The sequence below is a fragment of the Mus musculus genome, chromosome 15 (assembly GCF_000001635.26).
Source record: "Mus musculus strain C57BL/6J chromosome 15, GRCm38.p6 C57BL/6J".
NCBI lineage: Eukaryota > Metazoa > Chordata > Mammalia > Rodentia > Muridae > Mus > Mus musculus.
The window spans coordinates 98,037,731-98,061,571 of NC_000081.6; the positions used below are offsets into that span (position 1 = coordinate 98,037,731).

At 43.5% G+C, this 23,841-nt stretch overlaps 1 protein-coding gene across 8 annotated transcripts in view; it reads right to left on the reverse strand.

Annotated features, from left to right (window-relative positions):
- Positions 1–1,013: 1,013 nt before the first annotated feature.
- Positions 1,014–23,841, reverse strand: part of Senp1 (SUMO1/sentrin specific peptidase 1) — a 54,826-nt gene continuing 31,998 nt past the window's right edge. For all 8 annotated transcript variants that reach the window (NM_144851.5, XM_006520884.4, XM_006520882.4 and 5 more), the window contains 9 exons: positions 22,186–22,224; positions 21,174–21,258; positions 20,466–20,621; positions 19,099–19,230; positions 10,456–10,659; positions 9,463–9,542; positions 8,129–8,213; positions 7,573–7,668; positions 1,014–5,222 (listed from right to left, as the gene is read on the reverse strand). In NM_144851.5, coding sequence (NP_659100.1) covers positions 5,160–5,222; positions 7,573–7,668; positions 8,129–8,213; positions 9,463–9,542; positions 10,456–10,659; positions 19,099–19,230; positions 20,466–20,621; positions 21,174–21,258; positions 22,186–22,224 — 940 coding nt within the window. In that variant the 3' untranslated portion in view covers positions 1,014–5,159. The remainder of the gene's footprint in view (positions 5,223–7,572; positions 7,669–8,128; positions 8,214–9,462; positions 9,543–10,455; positions 10,660–19,098; positions 19,231–20,465; positions 20,622–21,173; positions 21,259–22,185; positions 22,225–23,841) is intronic.

Consider the following 23,841-nt stretch of genomic DNA (forward strand, 5'->3'; position numbering starts at 1 on the left):
TGAGGTCACACACATGGTAGATGATGAGGTCATACACATGGTAGATGATGAGGTCACACACACTTCTCCCAGGCCCAAGGAGGATCTGGTACAGAGCAAGCAGCCATCCCTTCCCGTTCCCTTTCCCTTTGGCACTGTCTGCAGAGCCATGACTAGAGTAGCTGGGGAGAGGATGTCTTTTATGGACACTGGATGCAGGTCCTACTCTGAGAACAATCTCCTTGTCTGGTGTCAGGTGGAGAAGGTTCAGGCAACTGCCAACTATTTATATAAACCATATAATATGGTTTAAAGGTTTCTTTCCTCACTCTAGCCATTAGGAGAGGTTTGGGGGAAAAAAATCTTAATCATGCCTAAAAAACACAGAGTTCAAAAATTTGTACAGAGACATCCTGGGCTCTTCTAACCCACTCTCCTAACCCAACAGACAAACGTTTCTCCACTGTGAGGCTGTGAGCTGCTATACGCTCTTAGTTTCACTCTTGTGAGCACGATGTACCAGAAGCACTTAGGAGAGGTAATATGGCGAGAAGGGAGGGTGGGGGAGCAGGAAAGCATCGAGACAAGGGTGCAGTTAGCAGAGTCGGTTGGAGTCTGGCTGGTGCACTTGGCTTCAAGAGAGCTCCCTGGCAGCCTCTGCAGACAGGTTTAGTTTTTAAAAAACACCAGAAAGCCACAGATTTGCATGTTATTTGTGTTCCAGGCTTCACTTCCAGGTATGTGGAATAAAATGAATGAATGAACAGTATTCAGTCTCTTGGTTAAGGGGTGGATTCAGAAACCCAGACCATAATGAAGATCCAATCACAGGTACAGTTTGGATCAGCAGACAGTTTGTGGGGGGGAGTAACTATCTATGTTAAGAAAATATATACATACATATACATACACACACATATATACACATACATACATACATACATACATACATACATACATATTTCATACCCTCCTATATACGAGGAGACAGGACAGTCTCAGAGACACACAAATATAGTATTGAGTCCAGGGAGTTCCCAGTCAAAGCACAGAAGCAAAATCCACAGAATTTATTTTAAATAAATCAATTAAAAAAAAAAAACCTAGGGAGTCACATATACAGATAAAGGCGAGATCATCCCTGACACATCTCCACCTCAGTCCTTTCCTCCACTCCAGCTTCATTCTGAACTGTGTGCTAATGAGCCCGCATTCTTTCTTGACAAGGTGTATCTGTGTTTGCTTAGCCTTCCAAATCAGGCAAACTATAAACTTACAGACTGTAAGACCCTGAGGACAGGTGGCTTTTACTTCCTTTGTTAACCCACCTTTCTCACCCTCCAGGGCTCCCAAGTCCAGGGCTTGACCTCTCACACTTATCAAGTCTTCAGACAGAGGATTCCCCGTGAGTTACAGGTAAGGCAGTGCCTTTACAGGACAAGACAAAGAGAAAGGAAGCCATCATCTGAATGTGCAAGGGATATCCCTGTCAATAAAAAGGACGGAGGAGGAACTACCTAAGGGGTTAAAAAGATGTTCTGATAAGCCTCTTGGGGTGTAGCCCGAGAGCCCCAAATGGCAACATGACCTACTGATGAGGACGGTGCTTCTGTTAAAGAGCCCTGTTTGAGGTCGGAATGGCTGCTCTGAGCCTACAGTGTTTGGAAGTTATGACAAATAACCAATTCTCCTCACACCCTCACAACACTATTCTTCTTAAGAAATGTTTCATAGAACGAGCCCTGCCTTGTTCTTTTCAGATGAGAATATAGACGCTTGCACTCTTGGCTAGAAAAACAGCACCAACCCAGCCTCCTGGCCTTGGCATCTCCATGCTGTGCCCCCTATGAGAAGGCAGACAAGACAAACAGGGAGAAGTTAGGCCATTCTATCATCAGGACTACAGAAGTCCAGACAAGAGATTTTAAGGTAGTGTGACCAGGGAGAGCTTTAATCAGCCCTGGGTGCACACACACTGAGTGGGTACTTGGACAAGGATTAGACTGAATGCCTGAGCAGAATGGAGCCTGTGCTCTTGGGGACCATTCTCCCACATTAGCCCTTCCTAGCAGCTGGCTCTGTCGAGGGGAAGGCAGTCTCTAGCGTCACCACATCATCATCAGCCATTCCCCAGCCCAGACACAAGGCCAGGGCACATCTAGGCATGCTGCATTTAGCAAGGCTCGTGCAGCCTTGATGCTACAACCAAGGCGGTGCTGACACTGACCTTCGACAGTAACGCAGAGCACCTCACTCCACCTGGCATTGGGCACGAGAGTAGAGCAAGGGAAGACAGAACGAAACACAATGTCCGCCGTTTTTACTCTGACCTTCTTTCAGAGCTTGGAGGATGACACAGAAAGATCAGAGGTTAAGATTTAAACAAAAAGCAGCTCTTTAACGAACTCTCTCTCTCTCTCTCTCTCTCTCTTTCCATCCAGTAATGATTGTTCATACCATGGGTGTATAAACCAGGTGGTGGTGATCTGCTGTCCCCTTGAACCACTAAATGCTAAAGCAGTGCTGAGGGCAGTCTAAAGAATAGGAGGACGTACTCCTCACACACAGAAGAGTGAACTGACAGCGAGTCTCTAGGCTATCTATGTTCAAGTACTCACACTGAACCCTACACAGGACTCCTGGGGGTCACAGTGGGTCTCAAGTGATCAAATGGATGTAGCCAGCTTCCATACATCATAGCACATGTTCTCAAAAGGGCAGAAGCAGTGTCATTTTCTCTGGGTACACTCCAGGGATGACTGCTGGAGGACTGGGGGTTTTGTTGAAAAGTCTGTAACTGCTAAGCTATCATCCTTCACATATTCCTTTTACAGGGGAGGGAGATGATTATCAGCATCAGGGAGATGTTGTCAGGGGAAAAAGAGACAGATGGAAAACAACAGGCATAGTCTGTAGCATACCCTTGGCCATGAAATACAAAAACAGCTTCAGTCTTGGTCATCAGAGTTCCCTCTTGAAGTTTCCGACACTTGTCCTGCTCCTGTTGGCTGACTCTAAGGACAGTCTACAAGTCTGTACTTGGTTCCCATGAGGCCACCCCGTCCCAGTCTGACTTATCCTCTTGCTCCGGGGTGGACAGTGGTCTTAGGATCACTAGCTTTTACCTGGGACGTTTAAACTGCATTGGAGAAGGGAGCCAACTCCAGACTGGCTCAACAATTCTACCTATTTTACAAAGTGCTTCTGTTGCATGTCTCATATTCTTGTATTCATGGCAATAAATATTTGTTGCTTTGGTCCATACAAAAAGTCTCTGAGGAAGATATAGCAGATATTGTCTAAAGGAACAAACAATAAACACAGAAACGTATCCTGTGATGAGCCTCAGACAACAGTGAGAAAAGCCTGAGAGGGACGCCTTTAGACTAAGTAGTCACACTGCCACCGTGTAAGCTGTCACCTAAATACATTAAGGACTGAGAAGCAGACAACATCCTTGAGTCCTGTGCTGAGTCTGCACGCCAGTTTTCTAAAAGAGACTGTGAAAGGGCCCGCAACTCATATAGAAAGCTATTTATTTCCTATGGGAAACCAAGAGAAAAAGAAAGGGAGGAGAGGGGGAAGGAGAGGCAGCGAGAGAAGGAGACACACATGGACAGTGGCCCTCATCCCCAACATGCAGGGGGAGGCAAGAGGGGCACAGGCTGCTGGAGTGGAGACGGTAACATTCATTTAACAATGGAGTAGTAAAAAAAATAGTTGTTGTTTTCAAATTGTGACTTGTGGTAAAACATAGAAAAATGTACTAAACAAGATTGGTATAAAACAGAGTAAAATTTCCAAATAAGCCCAAGGAGAGAGAGCACAGTGCTGGCAGGGCTGGGCGCAGGGAATCGGGGAGAAGACTGCATAGAAAACTACCGGCCACCATACACAAAGTAGAAAAACGTCCCTGTTGTGGAACTTAAGTACAAAACGACACTGGCACTGTGTCCCCTCACCATCTCACCTCAGGAGCTCTGAGATGGGCAGGGGGAGAGGTGCTACAAACAACAACAAAGAGCAGTTTAAAAACCTCAAGTTTACCTGTCTAATTCACCCCATCTTCAGCTGACAGCATCATTTACCTTGATAACCTTTACTCCTAAACCAGATTCATCCAGGTCTCAAAACACTCTTAGGAAATCTACAAAGGCCCGATACACAGGGCTTGCTGGGATCACTGTGTGCTGGAATTTGAAAGATGAAAATAAACCTACAGACTAAATGGTAAACACATTCAGTCTTTTTTTTTTTTTTAACTTTTAAAAACATATCCCTGTGAAATATATATTTCACATTGTGTGTGTGTGTGTATATATGTATGTATACACACATATAGGCATATATGTATATAAAACTCTCTGAGGCTAGAAGCATATTTAAACTAACTAGCCACAGACCACCTAGACCTGTATTCATCCTACTCTGGCGTGTGATGCTAACCGCCAAGGTCCTTCTTCTTGGTCAGAAGCAGGCAGCACTGAAGCTGGGGCCCGGCTGCTGCGCTCAGTACTTCTGGGGGCCCTCCCACAGCACGTGCGTGCTCGCACATGCAGCCCTGCTTGTAAGGAACGGACTGCTCGAGACTTTAGGGTCTGCCAGGGCTTGTGTAGTGTGCTTAGGATGGGATGACGCTACCAGTGAAGAAACAGCTTGGAGGAGAAGCAGTCGGTCATGGAGGGCACATAAATAGGAAGGTCCTGGAGGAGGGACTTAAGCAGCTCCATTGCCGACTCTGCGTCTTGGGGATGTGTGTCCTACATGCTGGTGGTTTTACCCCTACCTGCTGCCCATGCTCTTTCCTGCTTCTCGGTAAGGCCGAGCAACAAGGGTTTACAGGAAACCGAGATTCTTCCCGAGGCTCTCTTGGGCTCCTAGTGAGGGACTCAGTGAGCGGGAGCCCTTGGAAAAGAAGACGGCAGAGCTGAAGTGAAAAGCAGTCTCTTCAGGAGGGATGTTCCCTCACCCCTTCACAGCACCAAAGTTTCTTTGCAAAAATAGGATCTGAGCTACAAAAGGGAAGGCAGATGTGCTTGTGAATGCATCTCGCCGGGCCTGGTCCAGGGTCAAGGGCTGTACAAGAACAGGGGAGGGAGGAGCAGCTCTTTCCAAGGTCTCCGGCTGTCGATGGCAAAGGTTGGTCCCCCACACGCTCAGTGTCTGCTCACTGAGAATCTTCACAAGAGCTTCCGGTGGAGGATCTCCCAGACCATTCGCTTTCGGAAATATGGCATGTGTTGCTGTGGGGACACAGATAGGCTCTTAGTTCTCACTTGTGTGGGCACAATACTCCTTTCTCCTTAAGGTTTCAACTACCAGACCTGGTGACACCTCTGGCCTCTCAAGCTGCTTGTCTTGGTCACACTGACTTTTCCTTTATTGCTTCTTTCTACCACAATTTTCGCTCTATACCCTTAACAGGTTACACTGGGCACCACCTGGAATCTCTAGGCCATTCCCAATGACTCCAAGAATTTTGAGAATGGAGTCTATCAAATTTTTTATGTTTACAATGAGACTAAGGCCAAAAAATGAAAAGTACTTTATTGGAGAAGAAGTAAGAGAACTTAAAACAATGTCTTTGCTCTAAATCTCAGTGTCTTAATTTTTAGTTTATTTTTGTTTGAGACAGTCTCTCACTATGTATCCTTGGCTGGCCCGAAACTCTATGTAAACCAAGATGCCCTCTAACTCATAGAGATAGGCCTGCTTCTGAGTGCTGGTATTAAAAGTGTGTATCACCGCACCCAGTTTTTCCAAGGGTTTTCTTAAACTCTGGGCTGTGAATTTGGCATCTGAATTTGTTTTCTAAAAAGATTTATTTATTTAATGTATATGAGTGCTCTGTTTTCAAGCACTCCAGAAAAAGAGAATCAAATTCCATTACAGATGGTTGTGAGCCACCATGTGGTTGCTGGGAATTGAACTCAGGACCTCTGGAAGAGCAGTCAGTGCTCTTAACTATGGGCCACCTCTCTGGCCCAGGCATCTGAATTTTTAACTGAATATGGACACTCTGAAGAATCTGAGAACTGTGATAGGTTTCTGAACATACCAGGTCTAGAAACTAATTCAGGCTCAAACGTTCAATGAATCCAAGGTGCATGACTTTAGTGAAGGCCTGACTCTGAGTATACACAGCACACTTTGCACTGTGTGATCTGTGATGCACAGAACGCCATTTATTGTTGCTGGAAACACCCCAGTTCAGATTTCAGACCACTGTACGTTACAAACAGCAGCCGTTTTACTTATACCTAACACTTTTTGCTTTGACAGAAACAAAAAAGCTTAATTATGGAAACCAGAATTTTAGTACCTTCCTATTATCACTCTGGCCTACCTTGGTATTGAACTGGGCCAGTGACATAACTCAGTGAGTATAGAAACTTCTACCAAGCTTGATGACATGCGTTTAGATCTTGGAATTCGTACAACTGTCTGACTCCCACATGCATGCTATTCCTATCCTGTACTACTTCATTCTCAGCATTGCTGACTGTGAAACCTAACTGTCAGCCACTCTGGAAAACAACGAGGACGCGCTATATCCTGTTAACATTAGAGTCAGCCAAACTCAAGGCCACATGCAAACCCAAAACCTTCCATTTCATCTGTGTACAAACTCGCTTTTGTCTTTAACCAACTGTAAAATTACATGTATACCAGAGGACTGTTTTAAAATAAGTTCTTTGCCTTATTATATGTTTCACTAATCTATTTAATATATGTATATATCTAGGGCAATGTAAAAACTTTTTGGATGAAGACGAATAGTAAGTTTTGTTCCTTCTTTCAGACTCATTCATTTTTATATGTACAAATGCCCCTTGCATGTGTGTCTGGGTTCCATGTGCATTCCATGGTACCTGTGGAAGCCACAAGAGGGCGGTGGATTTCCTGGAACTCTAGTTACCAAAGGCTGTATAGGCCATGTGGGCGCTAGGAATTGAACCCAGTCCTCTGGAAGAGCAGCAAGCATCTTAAACCACTGAGCATCTTTCAAGCCTCATCAAGAGGAAAACATTTACGAAGCCCTGGTTCAGACAAAATCTAGACAGGACGCTGATTCCAACAGAAGCAAAAGTAGAAAACATATCAGAATCAGCTGGGATTTGTAGTCTCAGTCCTCTTGGGTTCAGGATGCTGTCTAGGAAAATGACCTTCTACCTTTGAGGTAAAACTGACCAGTGGCACTGACAACGGGCCAGGGAAGGGGGTGTGTAACAAAGGACACAAAGAGATTTACTTGGGTCTATTCCAAAATATTCCAAAACCTGAATGCTAAATTGAGGGGAAGTGAAGAAGGCTTCTTCTGGTTTCAGTTTGTGTTTCCTATAAGGTTAGAGGTGGGGTGTGTGTGTGTGTGTGTGTGTGTGTGTGTGTGTGTGTGTGTCTCGGGCTGGGGGAGATGGACAGACAATAAAGACTTTTCTTCTTAACCCAAGACTCAGTCACTATTATATGTGACAATGGTAGCCTGGCGTGTAGACCAACATTTTCTCCTTTTGTGCAGTGATCTGAGACACAGCCTGAAGTATGTAAAGGTCAGGGCAGAGGCTCCACAGAACAGGCACAGGCCTGCCTCACCTGTGTGAAGTTGATTGGTCTGTCTTTGGTAATGCAGTCAGCATATTTGCAAGCAAACATTCCACAGTCACTCCCATTCATCTGCTGTGGGATTTCCTAAAACAACAACAACAACAAAATATTTTTGCAAACTTCTTTTATCAATTTTACACCATTTCCCTTGGGTCTCCTAAGGGGAAGGAGGTTTAAGGATGCAGCACTGTGGTTCCACCTTTGTGTGTTAGCTTCACACTGGTCACACAGGAGCCTCTCTCAGGCTTTCATGGCACCCAAGGGTGTACAAACTGGTCCTCCTTCTAAGCACCAAACAGTCAACAAGTATTTCTCAACGGAGTAAAAATCTCAGCAAACAGCTCAGCATTTAGAAAACAGTTTTGCACAAGAAACACATCATGAGCTTCCCCACAAATAATTCATCTCCCTTGAGAAACCAGAGAAAGCTGAAGTCAGGCTAGACTTGAATTAGACAGTCCATAGGAGTCAGACAGCAACCAGAACCCTCTTCCCCCAAACACCCCAGCTCTAAAGATTGCTATGATATCAACATGAAACGTACCTGGCTCTTCTTGCTGAAGAGCTGCCAGCCGTTGGTGTCAAACTCTTTCCTTTTCTTGTCAACACTTTCTTGTTTTAGGTATTGCCTAAAGACATCAGAAGAGACCGAGATGAGCTGTGTGCAGCTTGATGGCAGCTGCCACCCACAGAATGGGGCTGGCGACCCTCAGAAGACAACCCTCACAGGTCCCACAAGCAGCCCATTCTGCCACCTGCCAGGAGGGACAGGACCGCTGCTTCTGAGATTCCTGATAGGTAATATTCTTTCTAAATTCTTCAGTCTACTCATCTTTCTAAGAAATATTTTTATATTTATTTTTTCTTGGTTTGTATGGTCCTTTTACAATTATCAACCTAATGCATAACTTATTATTAAATTAATATATATATATATATATATATATATAAATATAAAATTTAAAATGTCTCAAGCAGTATCAGGGTATGTATTTTAAAATTTAACAAGTACAAATTCACACCAGGCAGTGGTGGCACAAGCCTTAAATCCCAGTCCTTGGGAGGGAGGAAGATCTCTGAGTTTGAGGCTGGCTTAGTCTATTACACAGAACAAGTTCCAGGACAGCCAGAGCTACAAAGAGAAAACCTGTCTCAAAAACACAAACAAAACAGTACAAATTCAGAGGACTCTTCCCCAATTTTCATGTGTATATGTTGTGGTGTGCAGTGTGTGGTATGTGCATGTGTTGACGCACACGTGAGCATGAGTGTGTGCATGGTGCACATTGATACTACTAGTCTTGCTAGTCAGTTTGTCTCTGCTTTCCAAGGCTGGAGTTGAGTGGGAACCATGCACACATAGAGCATTTATGTGAGCCCTGGTGATCCTAACTATGGTTCCTATGCTTGTGCAGCAAGCCCGTTAGCCTCTGAGCCTCTCCCTAGCCAAGAGCACTCTTTTGAAGAAGGAAATGCGCACTGTTCAGGAACTTATCCCCCTTGCCATGTATCAGTTGCAGAGCAAGGCACTGGTGTTTACAAAGAGAAGCAAATGGGTGTAAGAGATTCCCATTCTAATTTCCAAGGGAACCACTAAGTAGTAAGACCAAAGCAAAGTCATCTCTGTGGGACTTTTTCGTTTAAAATTTCAGAAAGCTGAATTAAATATGAGTTCTGCTGACTGTATTTCTATGTATATGGTTACTCTATATTTCAGTGTGCCAAGACAGCAACTGCCCTCATTAATACATATTGTATTTAAAATATGCATTTATACTGATGTGACAATGCCACTAATCCCATCTCCGAAGGTCTCACTCAGATTGCTGGAAAGACAGAAAGCAACAAACATTTCTTTTGTCCTCAATTTGCACTTACAAGAGGATCCTGCAGGCCTCGTTGTTTATTCCACCCATAGAATCATAGTAGGTGATACTCTTCCTTCTAAAGTCTACAACCTGGAACAAGACAAAACAGTCAGGACACACGCATCATCAGCTGGCCTCCCTTGGCCTTGACCTTTCCCCAGACTGTCTGTGAGACTGTGAGCAGTATGGTGAATGTGCTGTATTCTAGCATGGGAAGAGCAAGGGGACTGTTTACCTAGGGTGGTGCTGGGGTGATCCACCAGTGGCCTATTAACTGTCTTAAAATCTTTTTTTGCATGCCACTTTCTCCATGATCAACAATGCATGATTCACAGAAAATTAACTATCATAAGATCATTCCCACAGTATAAGAAAGATGGTGACAAGATTCTGCGTTTGTTTTTATCTTATTTCCTTTTTTTGGATCGATATTTATTTATTTATTTATTTATTTATTTATTTATTTATAATATGTAAGTGCACACTGTAGCTGTTTTCCGACTCTCCAGAAGAGGGAGTCAGATTTTGTTATGGACGGTTGTGAGTCACCAGGTGGTTGCTGGGATTTGAATTCAGGACCTTCGGAAGAGCAGTCCGTGCTCTTAACCTTTGAGCCATCTCTCCAGCCCCAGATTGATATCTTTGAAATGTAATTCAAAACAGAATATACAATAACTCTTATTAACATTAAGCTGATGTCTTCATGCTTCCAGAGCACAGAAATGCTAAACCCCCACATGCACAAGGCAAGTCAGAGCTAGGTAGGAAGCTGGGGCTGGTGGCACCACAAACATGCTTGTTCCTTGCCTCACCTGAGGCGGCGGCGGGATGACCTGTAACTTCCGAACCTAAGCATCCCCTACTCTAAAGCCGAGGCATCACTATGAAATTCCACCTCTCCTCCATAGCAAAGCAGAGACACAGATCATATGGCCCACTGGGCTGGCTATGCTGCCTACGTAGATCTCTTTCTCATGCCATCAAAAATAAAGGAGTTACTCACAGCTAGACACCAGTGCACACCCAAGTGAATGGGCACCAGAAGAATATCAACGGAGAATACATCCACCTTCTTTGTCCAGCGTTTCACTGCCTGATAACCAGCTGTTTTTAGCTTAGTGAAGAAGAAGGTATTAAACGCATGTACACTTGGAAACCCCTTCTCTTTACTGCGTTCCATTAGCATGTTCATGTAGAAATTGATGATCTGCAGGAAGACATTACACATTAGAACAGTCCAAACACTAGCACAATCAGAATGTCATTAACATATGCGTATGTATTATGCTATGGATGGCAGCCAACTCAACGAATGCTTCAACAGATAATTTTTAAATATCCAGTTTTCCTTAATATAAAGACTTTATTAATCATACTTCTTAAGTATCACACAACTAAGTTAACTGCTGGAAACCAGAGCAGATAGGCAGCTGCTAGCCAGACTAGCAGAAAACTGGAGGGGAGGAGGAAGATGAGAACCGGAGAGAGGAGACAGGAGTGCAGTGGGAGCTGTCTGAGTGTCTGTGCTGAGCAAGTGGATCCTGGGCTCTGGTCTTATTCTCCCTCTGCCCTTTTCTCCTTCCTCTCCCTCCCTGACATTTTCCCTCTCCTTCCTCTTCTCACTGCTTGGGTTGAGACAGGGTCTCACTCTGTAGCAGACTGTCCTAAACTCACTATAAAGCCCAAGCTAGCCTTGAACCTGTGGTACATGTCCTGTCTGAGACCTGAGTGCTGGAATTAAAGACTTCAACTATTACAGTTGCACACAGAGAAAACCCAGCTCCGCATCTGAGGCCTTCTCAGCCATGTGCAGCAGCAAACTGCTTCGGTTTCGCGCAAATCTAAGACCAGAAACCCCTGAGACAAGCTAGGAAATGCCTGCAATAGCACAGCACCCTCCCCTGGGAACCCAGGCGTCAGGTCCTAGCATGACGAAGCGAGGTGGTTAGCTTTCTCATCACTGCATCACTTCTTCAGTATCAAGTGTGCGCATGATGAATTAAAATATTTGATAGAAGAGATGTGCGATTCTTAGTCAACAAAGCAATGTCTTTTAGAACAGTAACTATGCTGTCTGTGGTTCCTTTAGGTCCAGAGTCCTGGTCCTAACGCTTAAAAGTTATTAGGCCAAAAATTACAGCATACTTACTTTATGTGGATAGCTAAGGCCAAGCCAGTGTCTGTCAACTGAAAGGAATGAATGGGCTAACTGAGCCACAGCTTGGAAATATGACTATGAAAACAGGGACATTTTTCAGAATGTTTTTTGAGGAATGGGAAAAAGCCCCCGTCTTTTGACAAATATTTACACACCAGGATGCCAGAGCAGTGAGCCACTGTCCACAGGGAATCCTGCCAGGAATACACCCAACCCTGGTCTAGACCAGAGAAAGGGCCCATAGATACAGACGCACAGGCAGCTTCAGGGAAACCAAACCAAGAGCTCTAAGGTGATGGGCCAGGCCTGAAGACCGTTCTGCTGCAGCTCTGATCTCTGTGCAATATTCCCTGAAGCTTTAAATAACGAAAAGGAATCAAGGTGCAACCAGATGGTATGTTTTCAAATCTAAGTGTTCAGTTTAACTGCCAAACAATAATGTCCCTAAATGATGTATCTCCATTTGTGAAAACAGTTATGAATGCAGGCATATCTGCCTAGGCAAACAAAGATTTATATATAGTAAACTATAATCTCTATTGAGAGAAAATTAACCAAAAAGGAATGGGTAAGTTTCCTCTCAGAGAAGTGGATAGGATCTACTTAGTCTACTATGTTATCCATGTTATATTTATATATATTATAAATATATATTATAGTTATATATTCAGGGTACCAAAAGCTATAGTATATAGGCAGGTAACTAAACAGTCAATCTTTTCACAGGGGCAGGTAGGGTATATACTTTATCAAGCAATGAGGTCTAAAGAGAAAGCAGAGAGAACCTGGGCAGAGAGAGACGGATAGTCAAGCACAAAAGCCACGCAGGCATTTCTCTCCCAGGTGTCCAGTGGTCATTACTTTTGGAATCACTAGCTTGAAGTTTAAAAAGACAGGGGAAGGGTTGACATGTTATACATAAGTATTCTAGTTTTCAGAAGGAAACCTAGACAAGTTTTTACATAGTCAGGGTTTTCCTCCCTCCCAGAGAGCACCAACTACACAAGACTGCTAGACTGAGGAGAACAGGGAATCTTTTCTCACTGCTGGGTCTCCCTCCATCCCACGAGCCACTAGCCAGCTCTACGGCATGCTCTAGGCCCCGTTCCATCTTCCCTCGTCCCAGGAGATGGAGTTTGGTGACCCTGACACCCCCTTCCATTAGCTGAGATGTGTAATCTGATATGCAGGCTGAGTTTAGATGCAAGTCGTTCTCTCCTCAAGTGAAGAAAACTGCCGTGGTCCTGCAAGACACTGCCACGCTCAAAATAAGCTACAAAAGGAATCCTCCGTGCCACCTCACTGAGGAGGCTGGGGACCAAGGAGAGAGAAATGAGAGACGGGGTCACAGTGCTCAGGATGAAAGGGCAGCAGCAGTGCCACAGCAGTTGCCTGTAGTTCATGAAAACAAAGGTCCCTTCCTTCTCCACTGGCAAGAGCTCTCGGACAGAGATTCTCTTAGCCTAGCAGGTCTTAGATCTCCTTTGAAATAAGCGGCTAAAGTCCCCCAGCTCAGAGTCTTGCTGTCCGTCTTGCCTCTAAAGCCATCTGACAAGCACTGTAGGTCAGACCGCTTGCCACTTTTCTGGGAGCACAGCTGCCCCCGGCTGGGCTGCGGGTGCCTAAGAAACTGCCTTCCTATTCCCTGAAGAGCCTTGGTCAGCATCAAGCATCTGCTTGTCTGTGCGGCCTTGTTTGAGGAGGGAGTTGTTTATAGTGTCTTTGCTCCTTTTCTATTCTATTTGATGAGCTGCCAGCCTGAAGCTGGGAAGAAGCCTCTCTGTAAAGAAAAATTCTAGTGTTGTGTTTTTTTGTTTTTTTGTTTATATATATATATATATATATATTTTAAAGATTTATTTATTTATTATATGTAAGTACACTGTAGCTGTCTTCAGACACTCCAGAAGAGGGAGTCAGATCTTGTTACAGATGGTTGTGAGCCACCATGTGGTTGCTGGGATTTGAACTCCTGACCTTCGGAAGAGCAGTCGGGTGCTCTTACCCACTGAGCCATCTCACCAGCCCTAGTGTTGTGTTTTTAAGTTAAAATATATATTTATTTACCTATGCATATCAGTGTTGTGCCTGAATGTCTGTCTGTGTACCACTTGCATGTGGATCCCCTGAAACTGGAGATGGACTATTTTAAGCTGCCATGTGAATACTGAAAGGCAAACCTGGGTCTTCTGCAAGAACATCCAGTGGTCTTAAACACGGAGCCATCTCTTCGGCCCCAGAAAACTCTACAGTGTTTTCAAACTGAAACTGGGGAGCTGAGGAGGTTTTTTCTCCATGAACGTTACCATGATGACATAAATGATCATTGGTATCTCTTTTTTTTCTTGCCCAATAAAGCAGACAAATCCAGAAGTATCCTATTCCTAGCAACGGCGTGTTGTTTAACTCTTCAGCTCTCCCATAGCTACGCTGACCCACACTGCTTGTCTCAGGAAGAAAAGTTCCAACAGACTTCCCGAGCAGACATTGAGACAGGAAGATAACAAAACAGAAGCACGTGACTATTATGCTCAGAGACCACCTTATCATGGTAAAAATACAGCTTCCCCACTGTACACATGACTTTGTCTCCTTATGTGTAATTTCAAGAACAAATACCCAGAAATACTGCTAATGTATTTTAAAGAGGACAGGCAGGCAACACCTATACTTATGGAGAATAATTACTCTTTCCCATATGACCTTGCATAAGGTCCTGGCTTATCAGAGGGAGTTTGGAGAACACTGCAGAGGATGTGTAAGAAAGCCTGAGCGTCACCCTGGAAACATTAGCTTCACTCTGATGGTCTGTCTCACTGCCATGGGAACATCACAGCTGGCAGTCTACCTACCCACTTACCCAGGTCCCCTCTGCTTCCTAGTCTCTTCCCTCTCATGCAGATGACTTCTTCCCTATAAAGACCCTCCTAGTCCCAGTGTAAAGTTTTGTGGGCTGTGGCCTCTCTAGCCGAGCATCATGGGGATCCGTCCACTGGAGAGAATGACCGGCTGTGACCATTACTGTGTGTGTGGTACTGAGGGTCAAGGCCAGAGCCTTGTGCTTGGGAGGCAGGAGCTCTACCGCTGAATAAAACCATGCCTGGACTTGCACTAAGCACTGTGTCTCAGGTCAGCATGAGCTCCAGTTCTAGCTCTCAAGTCTGCTGTAAAACCCACGGGGCCCAGTGCCTCCGTACAGCCTTACTTTACTTCCCACACCCAATCAAGTAGCGAGACTGTCTGAATCCACAAGCCTACTGCAACCCTGGAAAGCTGAAAGGCATCTTCTTCAAAGATGAAGCTTCCGAATGGTAGCCCAGCCGCTTGGCTGTATACGTGTCCGTTATGGACGCACTACCTTAATTCCCCCTTTAGCAAACGATTCTCACATTTGCTGTGATTGCCCCCATGGCCATGGCCTTTCCTTCCCAGGTGAAGTTACAAGTACCATCTTTCAATATCTCAGTATTTACTTGGAAAACAACTGGTAATAATTAGTATGAGCTTGCAAACACACACACAAACACACACACACACACACACACACACACACACGCCCAAAAGGGGCAGCCATATCTTCTGGCTAGTTTCCAGTCTCCAGTTCACCCATGTAACTGGTCCTTAATAATGCGTGGAGACTAGGTTCTTGGAGGCCAAATGAGCACAGGGAAGGCTGCAGTCCCAACGCCTCTTCACACCGGGGCACTTGTCTGCTCTACCAGCGTCAGGGAGAGAGCACTCAAGCCTCTGAGGGCACACAGCTTTGTGTCTTCCTCCTTCCAGTTCCACCAGCTGCACTGCACACGTTTTCAGTGTGTGATTAAATGTATTTTATTTGGGCTGTGAAGCTTTCCCTATTACTGTGAAATTACTATCACTGCTAACAGTGCTCACTCCAGACTAAACCTTGTAGACTCTTAATAGACTCACTTTTTTTATTAGTGTTTGCATGACACAACTGTTCTCATCCTTTAGTTTATAATCCTATCTGTCTCCTCACTTTCAGAATAAGATCTTGCATGGTTGTCATGTGTCTCGATACAAAGCACACAGAGTCTAAGGCACCCAGGTCTGTCTGGGGCTCAGCCCCAGCAGTGCAGTGAAGGGTGCTGCTTACAGACAGTCTCCTTTCCAGTCTCAGCCCCTCTGCTCAGTGCTTGTTCTCACTTACGCCTGTCCATATAGCAGCAACTAGGCCAGGTTAAGGTGCTTGGGCTGCGATTATCACCAACTAAGATATAGAATTTACATCCTATTTTAAAGAGAAAGTAAAACAACTCATTAATATTTTAATATGGACTACAAACCAAAAATGACATATTTTGTATATAAATGGGTTAAACAAAACATGTTACATATAATTTACTTAGTTCTTTTACTTTTCTTTTTTTCTGCTGCTGGAGGGCAAAGCCAGGGCCTCAGGTATGCAAGTCAAGTACTGTACCCACTGAACTAGACCCCAGTCCCTTCTAAAAGTGGTTCTACTACTCAATTTAAAGTAACATGCGTGGTTCATATTGTATTTCTACCACAGAGGGCTGGACTAGATCACTCTGATTGGCTACTGACATGGCTGAGTTAAATCTACTACCGCGTGCATCTTTATGTTTGCGCTCTTTCTTCTTTCTATCTCTCCCTCCTTGTGGATTGCTTTTCTTCTGAGACTGCAGTTGCACCAGGCTGCCTGACAGCATCCTAGACCTCACTGATGGTCTTGTCATCTTTGTACCTTTTGTCTATCTCCACATCCACAATCTCACTTCTCTCGGAGACCACTGGGGTACCTTCATAATATGTAAGAAAATGGTTTTGTCTAGATATTTTTATGTTTAGATATTGATACATTTTGTATAGAAGCAAAACCAGTTTTATCTGTACAAATACCTAAATTACTTCCATGTATTTCTAAATGTATTTAATGATCTACAAAGCAGTGTTCAGGGGGCTGGACAGCTGGCTGAGCAGTTAAGAGCACTGGCCACTGTGCCAAGGCTGCGGAGTTCAGTTCCCTGCCCCACATGGTGGCTCTCAAGAGTCTCCAGCTCCAGTCTCGGGATCCAGACCCCCTTTCTGGTCTCTGTGGGTGCCACAGGGGAAAAGTGGCATAATGGCTTTATATGTATGCCCCATTCAGGGTTTTTAGATTTTACTCATTTTCATCAGCACACTTATTTATTTATATGTGTATATATGCACAGACATGGTTGCACCATGGCGGACATGAACGGAGGTCACAGGAGAACTGGTAGATGTTGGTTCCCTCCTACTGTGTGGTTTTGAGAACCAAACACAGGTCAGCAGCATGGCAGTAAACCCTTTGCCTCCTGGCTACCTTGCTGGCCCTGGATTTTCTTTCTTTCTTTCCTTCCTTCCTTCCTTCTTTTCTCTTTCTTTCTTTCTTTCTTTCTTTCTTTCTTTCTTTCTTTCTTTCTTTCTTTCTTTCTTTTACTTCCCTTCCTCCTCTTCCTTTGGACTACGGAAGATTTTACTTTCTTTAAAAACTGTATCTGATTTTTTTCATTTCCTGTATTAGTTTGTCAACAGTAAGAATAATTTATGAGTTACTTTATTTTGCAGAGAATTTTAACATATCCTATAATACTGGCAGGACCCACAAAACAAAAATGGGTATTTACAAGAGTATTTGAGGGAAGAATAGAATTGAAAAGCACATGAGCACTTGTAAAAGACTGAATATTCATAATTGATGAAAAAGAATTAAGTATTTGTAATTAAACATCACAATTTAAGTATCTGTAATAGTTCCTCAAATGTTGGCTACTTAAACCTAAGAAATACTATACTCTAAAATTGGTGCTTCTTAAACTAGTCCTCATTATCATCTTGAAGATGTGACTTACTGTGGCTTTGAAAGCACTCCCCCCAGCCCAGCACTGTAGGCAGCAGACAAGGAACCCTGCCTCCCCTGCATCTGCTCTAATCACGAAGTTCCCACTAACTGCATGCTCACAGTCTAATCCTGCCTCCCCTGCATCTACTCTAATCACGGAGTTCCCACTAACTGCATGCTCACAGTCTGGCCTCTAATGGGTTGCAGCAAAGGAAAGTCTGTCCTGATAAATGCTGCCTCTGTACGGACTCTCTGAGGTATCTGCCACAGTGAAGGGCAAGAATTCAGCCTATGTCCGACTCACTGCTGCCCCCTAGGTTTTGCATAACTTATAACAAACAAAGGCTGCGGTCCTTGTGGAATGACTGACTCTCCTCTCCAGCAGTTGGCAGGGGAAGAGAAATGGTGAATGATCACACATCAAAAACAATGCATAGGAGGATACTTTTGATCATTATTGGTTTTTGTTTTCCTCTTTTAATTTTGTGAGCTCTTCTCTACTGTCATTTAATCCAGCGTTCCATTATCCGAGGAGTCAAAAGATGTGAGTGAGGTTTCTAACAGAGACATCAAATCATGTGTTTCTTATCATTCTAAGGAAAAAAACAGCAAGCACAGTCTGTCTTATAAACTGGCCAGTGCTACTGACAATGGAGCAGCTCAGCTGGTCCAGAGGAACTCAGAGTCTTGGGCATCTGGATGGTCTTAAGTGCTATACATCTAGTCCCATAATAGACCCAGTTCTGAGGGGCTGAGGCAAGTGGCTTACAGTCAGCACCACTGCCCTGGTCTGCTTTGTATTTGCTCTATGAACTTGGGAGTTTCTTAGTCTTCTATGCTTTGTTTGCCTTTCAGATGTTCAAGTTGTCACATGCACACAATAAATAAAGGAAAAATAAGCCTTCTCAAATCAAACAGCCTTTTTTTTTTTTTTTTTTTTTTTGGTTTTTCGAGACAGGGTTTTTCTGTGTAGCCCTGGCTGTCCTGGAACTCACTCTGTAGACCAGGCTGGCCTCGAACTCAGAAATCCGCCTGGCTCTGCCTCCCAAGTGCTGGGAAAAAAGGCATTCTCCACCACGCCTGGCTCAAACAGCCTTTTTAAGGTTTAGGATGAGGATAGATCAATTTAAAAATCATGGCATAATTAATATATTTAATTGAAATTGGGGGGTGAAATCATTCCCCCTTGCTACATATCAACTACATAAAAGCAATTTAATTTTCTCGATGTCAGCTTTAAAAATACCACATTCAAATAAGCATTATTTCAGAAAGCTTCCATGCCCAACGTAAGTAACCTAAGGCAGGCAGATGAGAAGGAAGGAAACCTGGTCCCTGCCTAGAAACCCAAGAGTCCCCTCACGCAGCAGTACGCTCTGACAGTAACTCTCTGCTCAGAAATTCCAACCGCAGAGCAGGTGCCTTAAGCGTGGTGAAGCATGAGAGCATGGAAGCAGCAGTCTCGACAGCACACAGCATAGAGGGACGACTGCCTCCCACCTCCCCCCAAAGCTCCTCTGCTCCATTCTGTTTACAGAGGCTGCCTATGAGCCTCATCTGCAGAACAGTGAGGTAACGCCTTCCTTTAGTTTTCTCACCCTTTTTGCTATTTGCATACAAAGGGAGCAAAAGATTACCTCATCATTGAGCCAGTTTAGATGGTTTAGAGTCTGAATGTCTTTGCGTGTAATGGTCAAGCGGAATGCCTCACTGAGGACTTCATCCTGGTTACCGTTACGAAATACATTCTTTATTTCTTTTTCCATTTCCTAAGAAAACAAAAGACCAAACATAATAGTTTCAGAAAAAACTGGTTTCTCATCAGTGCCCTGGCTGTGTTCAGCACGAGTCACCTGCCTACTAGTTCCCCGCTGTCAGCTTACTTGTAGCCACCGGTCAGTCTCTCTTCCTGCAGTCGTCTTCCAGGTTACCTCCCACCCACCTTGCCCTGCTTTTCCTTTTACACAACATTCAGATCCTTGTTTTTGTATCACTTCCTGAAGACTGATGCAACCTTTGCTCAAATCTTCCAAGCTCCTTCAGAGGTTTATGTTTTATGTTTCTGGTTCTTATGGTCTCCCAAGAAACAAAAGCTACAAAAGGCACCCTGGAGTAAAGGCAGCGTCCTTTTGAAGGTGTAAAAATGGAACTTAGTAGGGCTATGCCATGTCTGTGCTGCTCACTGGCTCCCGAGCAGCTGGCGTTGGACCCAGGACCACAGCCTGCACACATGAAGCCAGCACTCTAGCACCAAGCTGCACCCAGGTCCAATAACGTTTTTCAAAGAGGTATGAATTAAGGAACAGGTTTTAAAACATACATAGATTTCTAAGTATTTCCCAAATTCTTCATAATGGATTACTATTGCTTAAAAAGAAACATTATAAAAACAAAGTATAAATAAAAAAGTCATAATGAAATCTATTCCTTTGTATGCTCATTAAAAAATAAGTCAAAACAAAAAAAAAGAAATAGTACTTCTCAGCTCACAATTTACTATCAAATTATCTCCTATGTCAGCATATAGGAAATGGTGGGCTCAAGTCTCCTCACTACAATCAAAACAGAATGCAATCTCCCAAGCCAAACCTAACAACAAAAAAAATTTTTTTTGAAATAAAAAAGTATTAAAAACAAATATAAAATATAAATTTACTACATACCTTCTCACTGAAGTTGCTAAAACCCAACCATAGCCATATGAACAACTTTTAATTACCTTTAAAAATAAACACTGGTACATAATTATACCAATACAATGAAAAGTATAGCTAAATTAATCTAAATGTCAGGTCCTCTACTGACTTACATTTGAAACTTCCCTCAGCTAACTTTGTTTTGAGGCAGGGTTTCACTTGGTAGCTCTGACTGGTCTGGAACACTGGTGTTGACCAGGCTGGCCTCAAAGGCAGAGCTGTACCTGCCTCTGCTTGCAGGGTGCTGGGTTGAAGGTGCCCGCCATCACACCCAGCTCCACTGCAGACATTTTCAGTCTCTTCTTTACCTCTGTAATTTCAGGAAATTCGTCTTCACTGTCAGTCAGCTGGTGGCTTTTTTTCCTGGTTTCTTGGGCAGCTGTGACAGGAATCTCCTTTTCAAGAGGCACACGAAGGTGAAGCTCTACGGAGTCAAGTACTGCATGTTCCTGCTCCTGCAGTCGCTGCAGACAGAATTTACAATAAGCGGGACAAAGAAGTCTCCTATTTGACCTCTGGTGAGTCACTCTGGGACATGAGCCACTTATAAATTCTACACTACTATATAAGCAAACAGCGTAACTCAGGTAGAGGTAACCTCACCAACAGTTTCAACCTGGAGGTGCTATTTATTTTATAATTTTCTTCAAAAAAGATTTATTCATCTATCTATCTATCTATCTATCTATCTATCTATCTATCTATCTATCTATCTAGGCTTTTTGAAACAGGGTTTCTAGCTGTCCTGGAACTCACCCTGTAGTACAAGCTGGCTTCAAACTCACAGAGATCGGCCTGTCTCTGCCTCCCAGTGCTGGGACTAAGGGCATGCACCACCCCCCCTGGGTTATTTTTATTTTTTAGAAGGGAGTGCTTTGCCCGTGTGTATGCATTTATACCAAATGGGTGCCTGGTTTCCGAGGGTGCCAGATTCCCTGCAACTGGAGTTTCTGGTGGCTGTGAACTGCCATTGAGTGCTGGAAATGGAACCTGAGTCTTTTCCAAGAGTTTTTTACCTGGTTTTGAAGCTGTAGTGCCAATGCTTTCTGCTCTTCAATCCGGCGCAATCTTTCCCGAGCTCGAGAGTCATAAACGCTAGTTCTAGGAAATGAAAGCAACCCAGGCAGATCAGTGTCTGAGCACTGAGCACGTCTCGGCTACACACAGTAAGTCACCAGTAGTGAGCAGCTCACGCATACAGGAACTCCACTCAGACCTCACTACATTTACAGTTCAAGATGCAGTAAAACACGGTAATTTATCACTTTTACCGGACTAATTTAAATATAATTAGTGTGACTTCTGTGGGTATTTGTAATGCATAGTCCTATTTCAAAAGCATACCTCTTAATAAGACTGGTGAGAGTGAAGCTAAACTCTAAATATCCAAAAGCAGAACTGAGCCCCACAGAATAAGAGAGTATATTGTCAAGACAGCAGCTAAATATTATGTACTTAGACTTACAAGGACCAAGGGCTGAAGAAAACTGAACAGGTTTGGCACTTGAAACTAAATGTTTTCAGTTATTTCTCAAACTCTCTAATAACTCAACAGTGTATGTAATAATAAAGGCATTTACTTTATTCTTTACATAGATAACTTTGGAATATTTTCCAATTCAATTTAGCTTCAACAACTGTTACGTAGTTGACAAATATGAGAACAGACATCTCCTAACTGAGGCTAGAGAGATGGCGCAATGGTCAAGAACTCCAGACGACTTGGGTTCAGTTCCTAGCACCCATATGCTGGCCCACAGTCGCTTCTGGTCTCTGTGGGCACTGCACGCACAAGACGCACACACATGCAGGCAAAACACACATAAAATACAAATAAATAAAATCTGAAAGAAAAAAAAACCTAAATATTTTAACTCTAAGAGAATCTTAAAAACCCAATAGCTGAAGAGTACAGATAGGTATTTCTTACTGAGTAAAAACAATTAAAATAAACCGCTGGTTGTTTGATTTCTTCGTAAATGAAAATGAAATGAGAAGAAAAAATAGTATCAAAAAATAATAACTTACAATTCTTTGATCCATAGCTCTGCCTGGAAGAACGTAGGGCTATAGGTGGGAAAAGAAAATAAGCAGAAGAGGTTAGGAGGAAATTAGAATATTTTCACAAACAAAAATAATCATTTCAACAGTTTGTAGGACTCCTTTGTAATTATGGGATAAAAGCTATTCAATTGATACAAAGTAACTAATTTGAATTTTAATTGAATCTAATTAAAATTAAAGAACATAATTAATACACATGTACTAAAAAGATGACCTAAAGATTAGAGGAGAATGAAGTTTATTTAGCCCAGCTCTCAAGATAATTGTAGGAGAGAATAACATATGTTAAAAAAAAAAAATCCCTCTTCTAAGAGGATAAATTAAGATAGAAAGTTACTGTTCCCAAATGGTGCAGGCTGACAGAATTCTTAAAAGATTTAACCAAATTTTTAAATTCTTGGACTTCCCAGTCTGAGTCAAAACATATCTGTTACAGAATATTTGAACCTGTTACAGGATATTTTATAGTTAGGGTGTGGCTCAGCCCTTAGCACACACCTTTAATCCCAAACAATGAAAGTAAATTAGTTTGTAGAAGGAAGCACCCATGTATGAAAGTGATGTCTAACTGAGTGGCAGACAAAGGGATGAATCAGAGACAGATGTGACAGAATAGGAGATACCCAACCTTCAGGAGAAAAGGAAAGAGAAGCTACTTAAAGGAGAGGCAGACAGTACAGGAGGGAGAGAGCTGCAGAGGAATACAGTCGAGTTCGTGGGGAGCAGTGCAGCCGAGTTGAGAGGGAGAATGGAGCAGCACAGCGGGAGAAGGAGGCAGCTTTACCTGAAGAGTCTTACAGAGACAGATTGAAGCGAGAACAAGTAAGACAGAGGTGAAGACAGATCAAGCAAGAGAATGAGAAGGAGCCAGAAGCCTAAAAACGACTGCTAGAGTTAGTCTGAGGCCAAGCAGAGCAATTCAGAGGCTGAAAGAAAAGCCCAATTGAATCAGTCAGGTGGGAGAGGAGCTTGAGGCAGAACAGCTGAGCTGAACCAGCCAGCCAGAGATCAGGAAGAACTAGGAAGGGGAGCCTATTCAGCAAGTCTCAGAGGCTGAAACATTCCAGGCCTAGATAAGAATGTATGGAGGCTAGAAGCTTAGCTCCCAGACAAGGCCTAGGTTAGCAGACAGAGGCAGAAAGCCTCCCGGACAACAATGACAACAGAAGAATAAAAGTGACATTTACACATATCCAATCAAATAAAAGTACATAGTAAAAATCTCCATCCACAAAATATCGCACAACAAATTGGCTAAGGCGTCAATGAGCCAAGGTGGAGACACAGCAGGCAGCTCTGCTCCAAGGATCGCAGGCCTATTCCATTCCACAGGCTCTTGTAGACAAACCCAATGAGGAACACTGAGGAGTCACAGCTATGTTGACTGTTCCAACAGCTTTGCTCCCTCTCAAGTGCTTTATCTCCTTGCAAATCTCTAACTAAGAGATCTATCACAGAAACAAATACAAGAACGAACTCTTTTCCAAAGGAGACCTTTGAGGTCCTCAGAGCAAGTTTTCTGATTCTGAGCGAGTCACTTCACCTCTATGGGCTTCAGTTTCAAGATGTATAAAACACAGTGTGTTTGAGAGTTAAGTCACCCATCACCCATTGCATAGG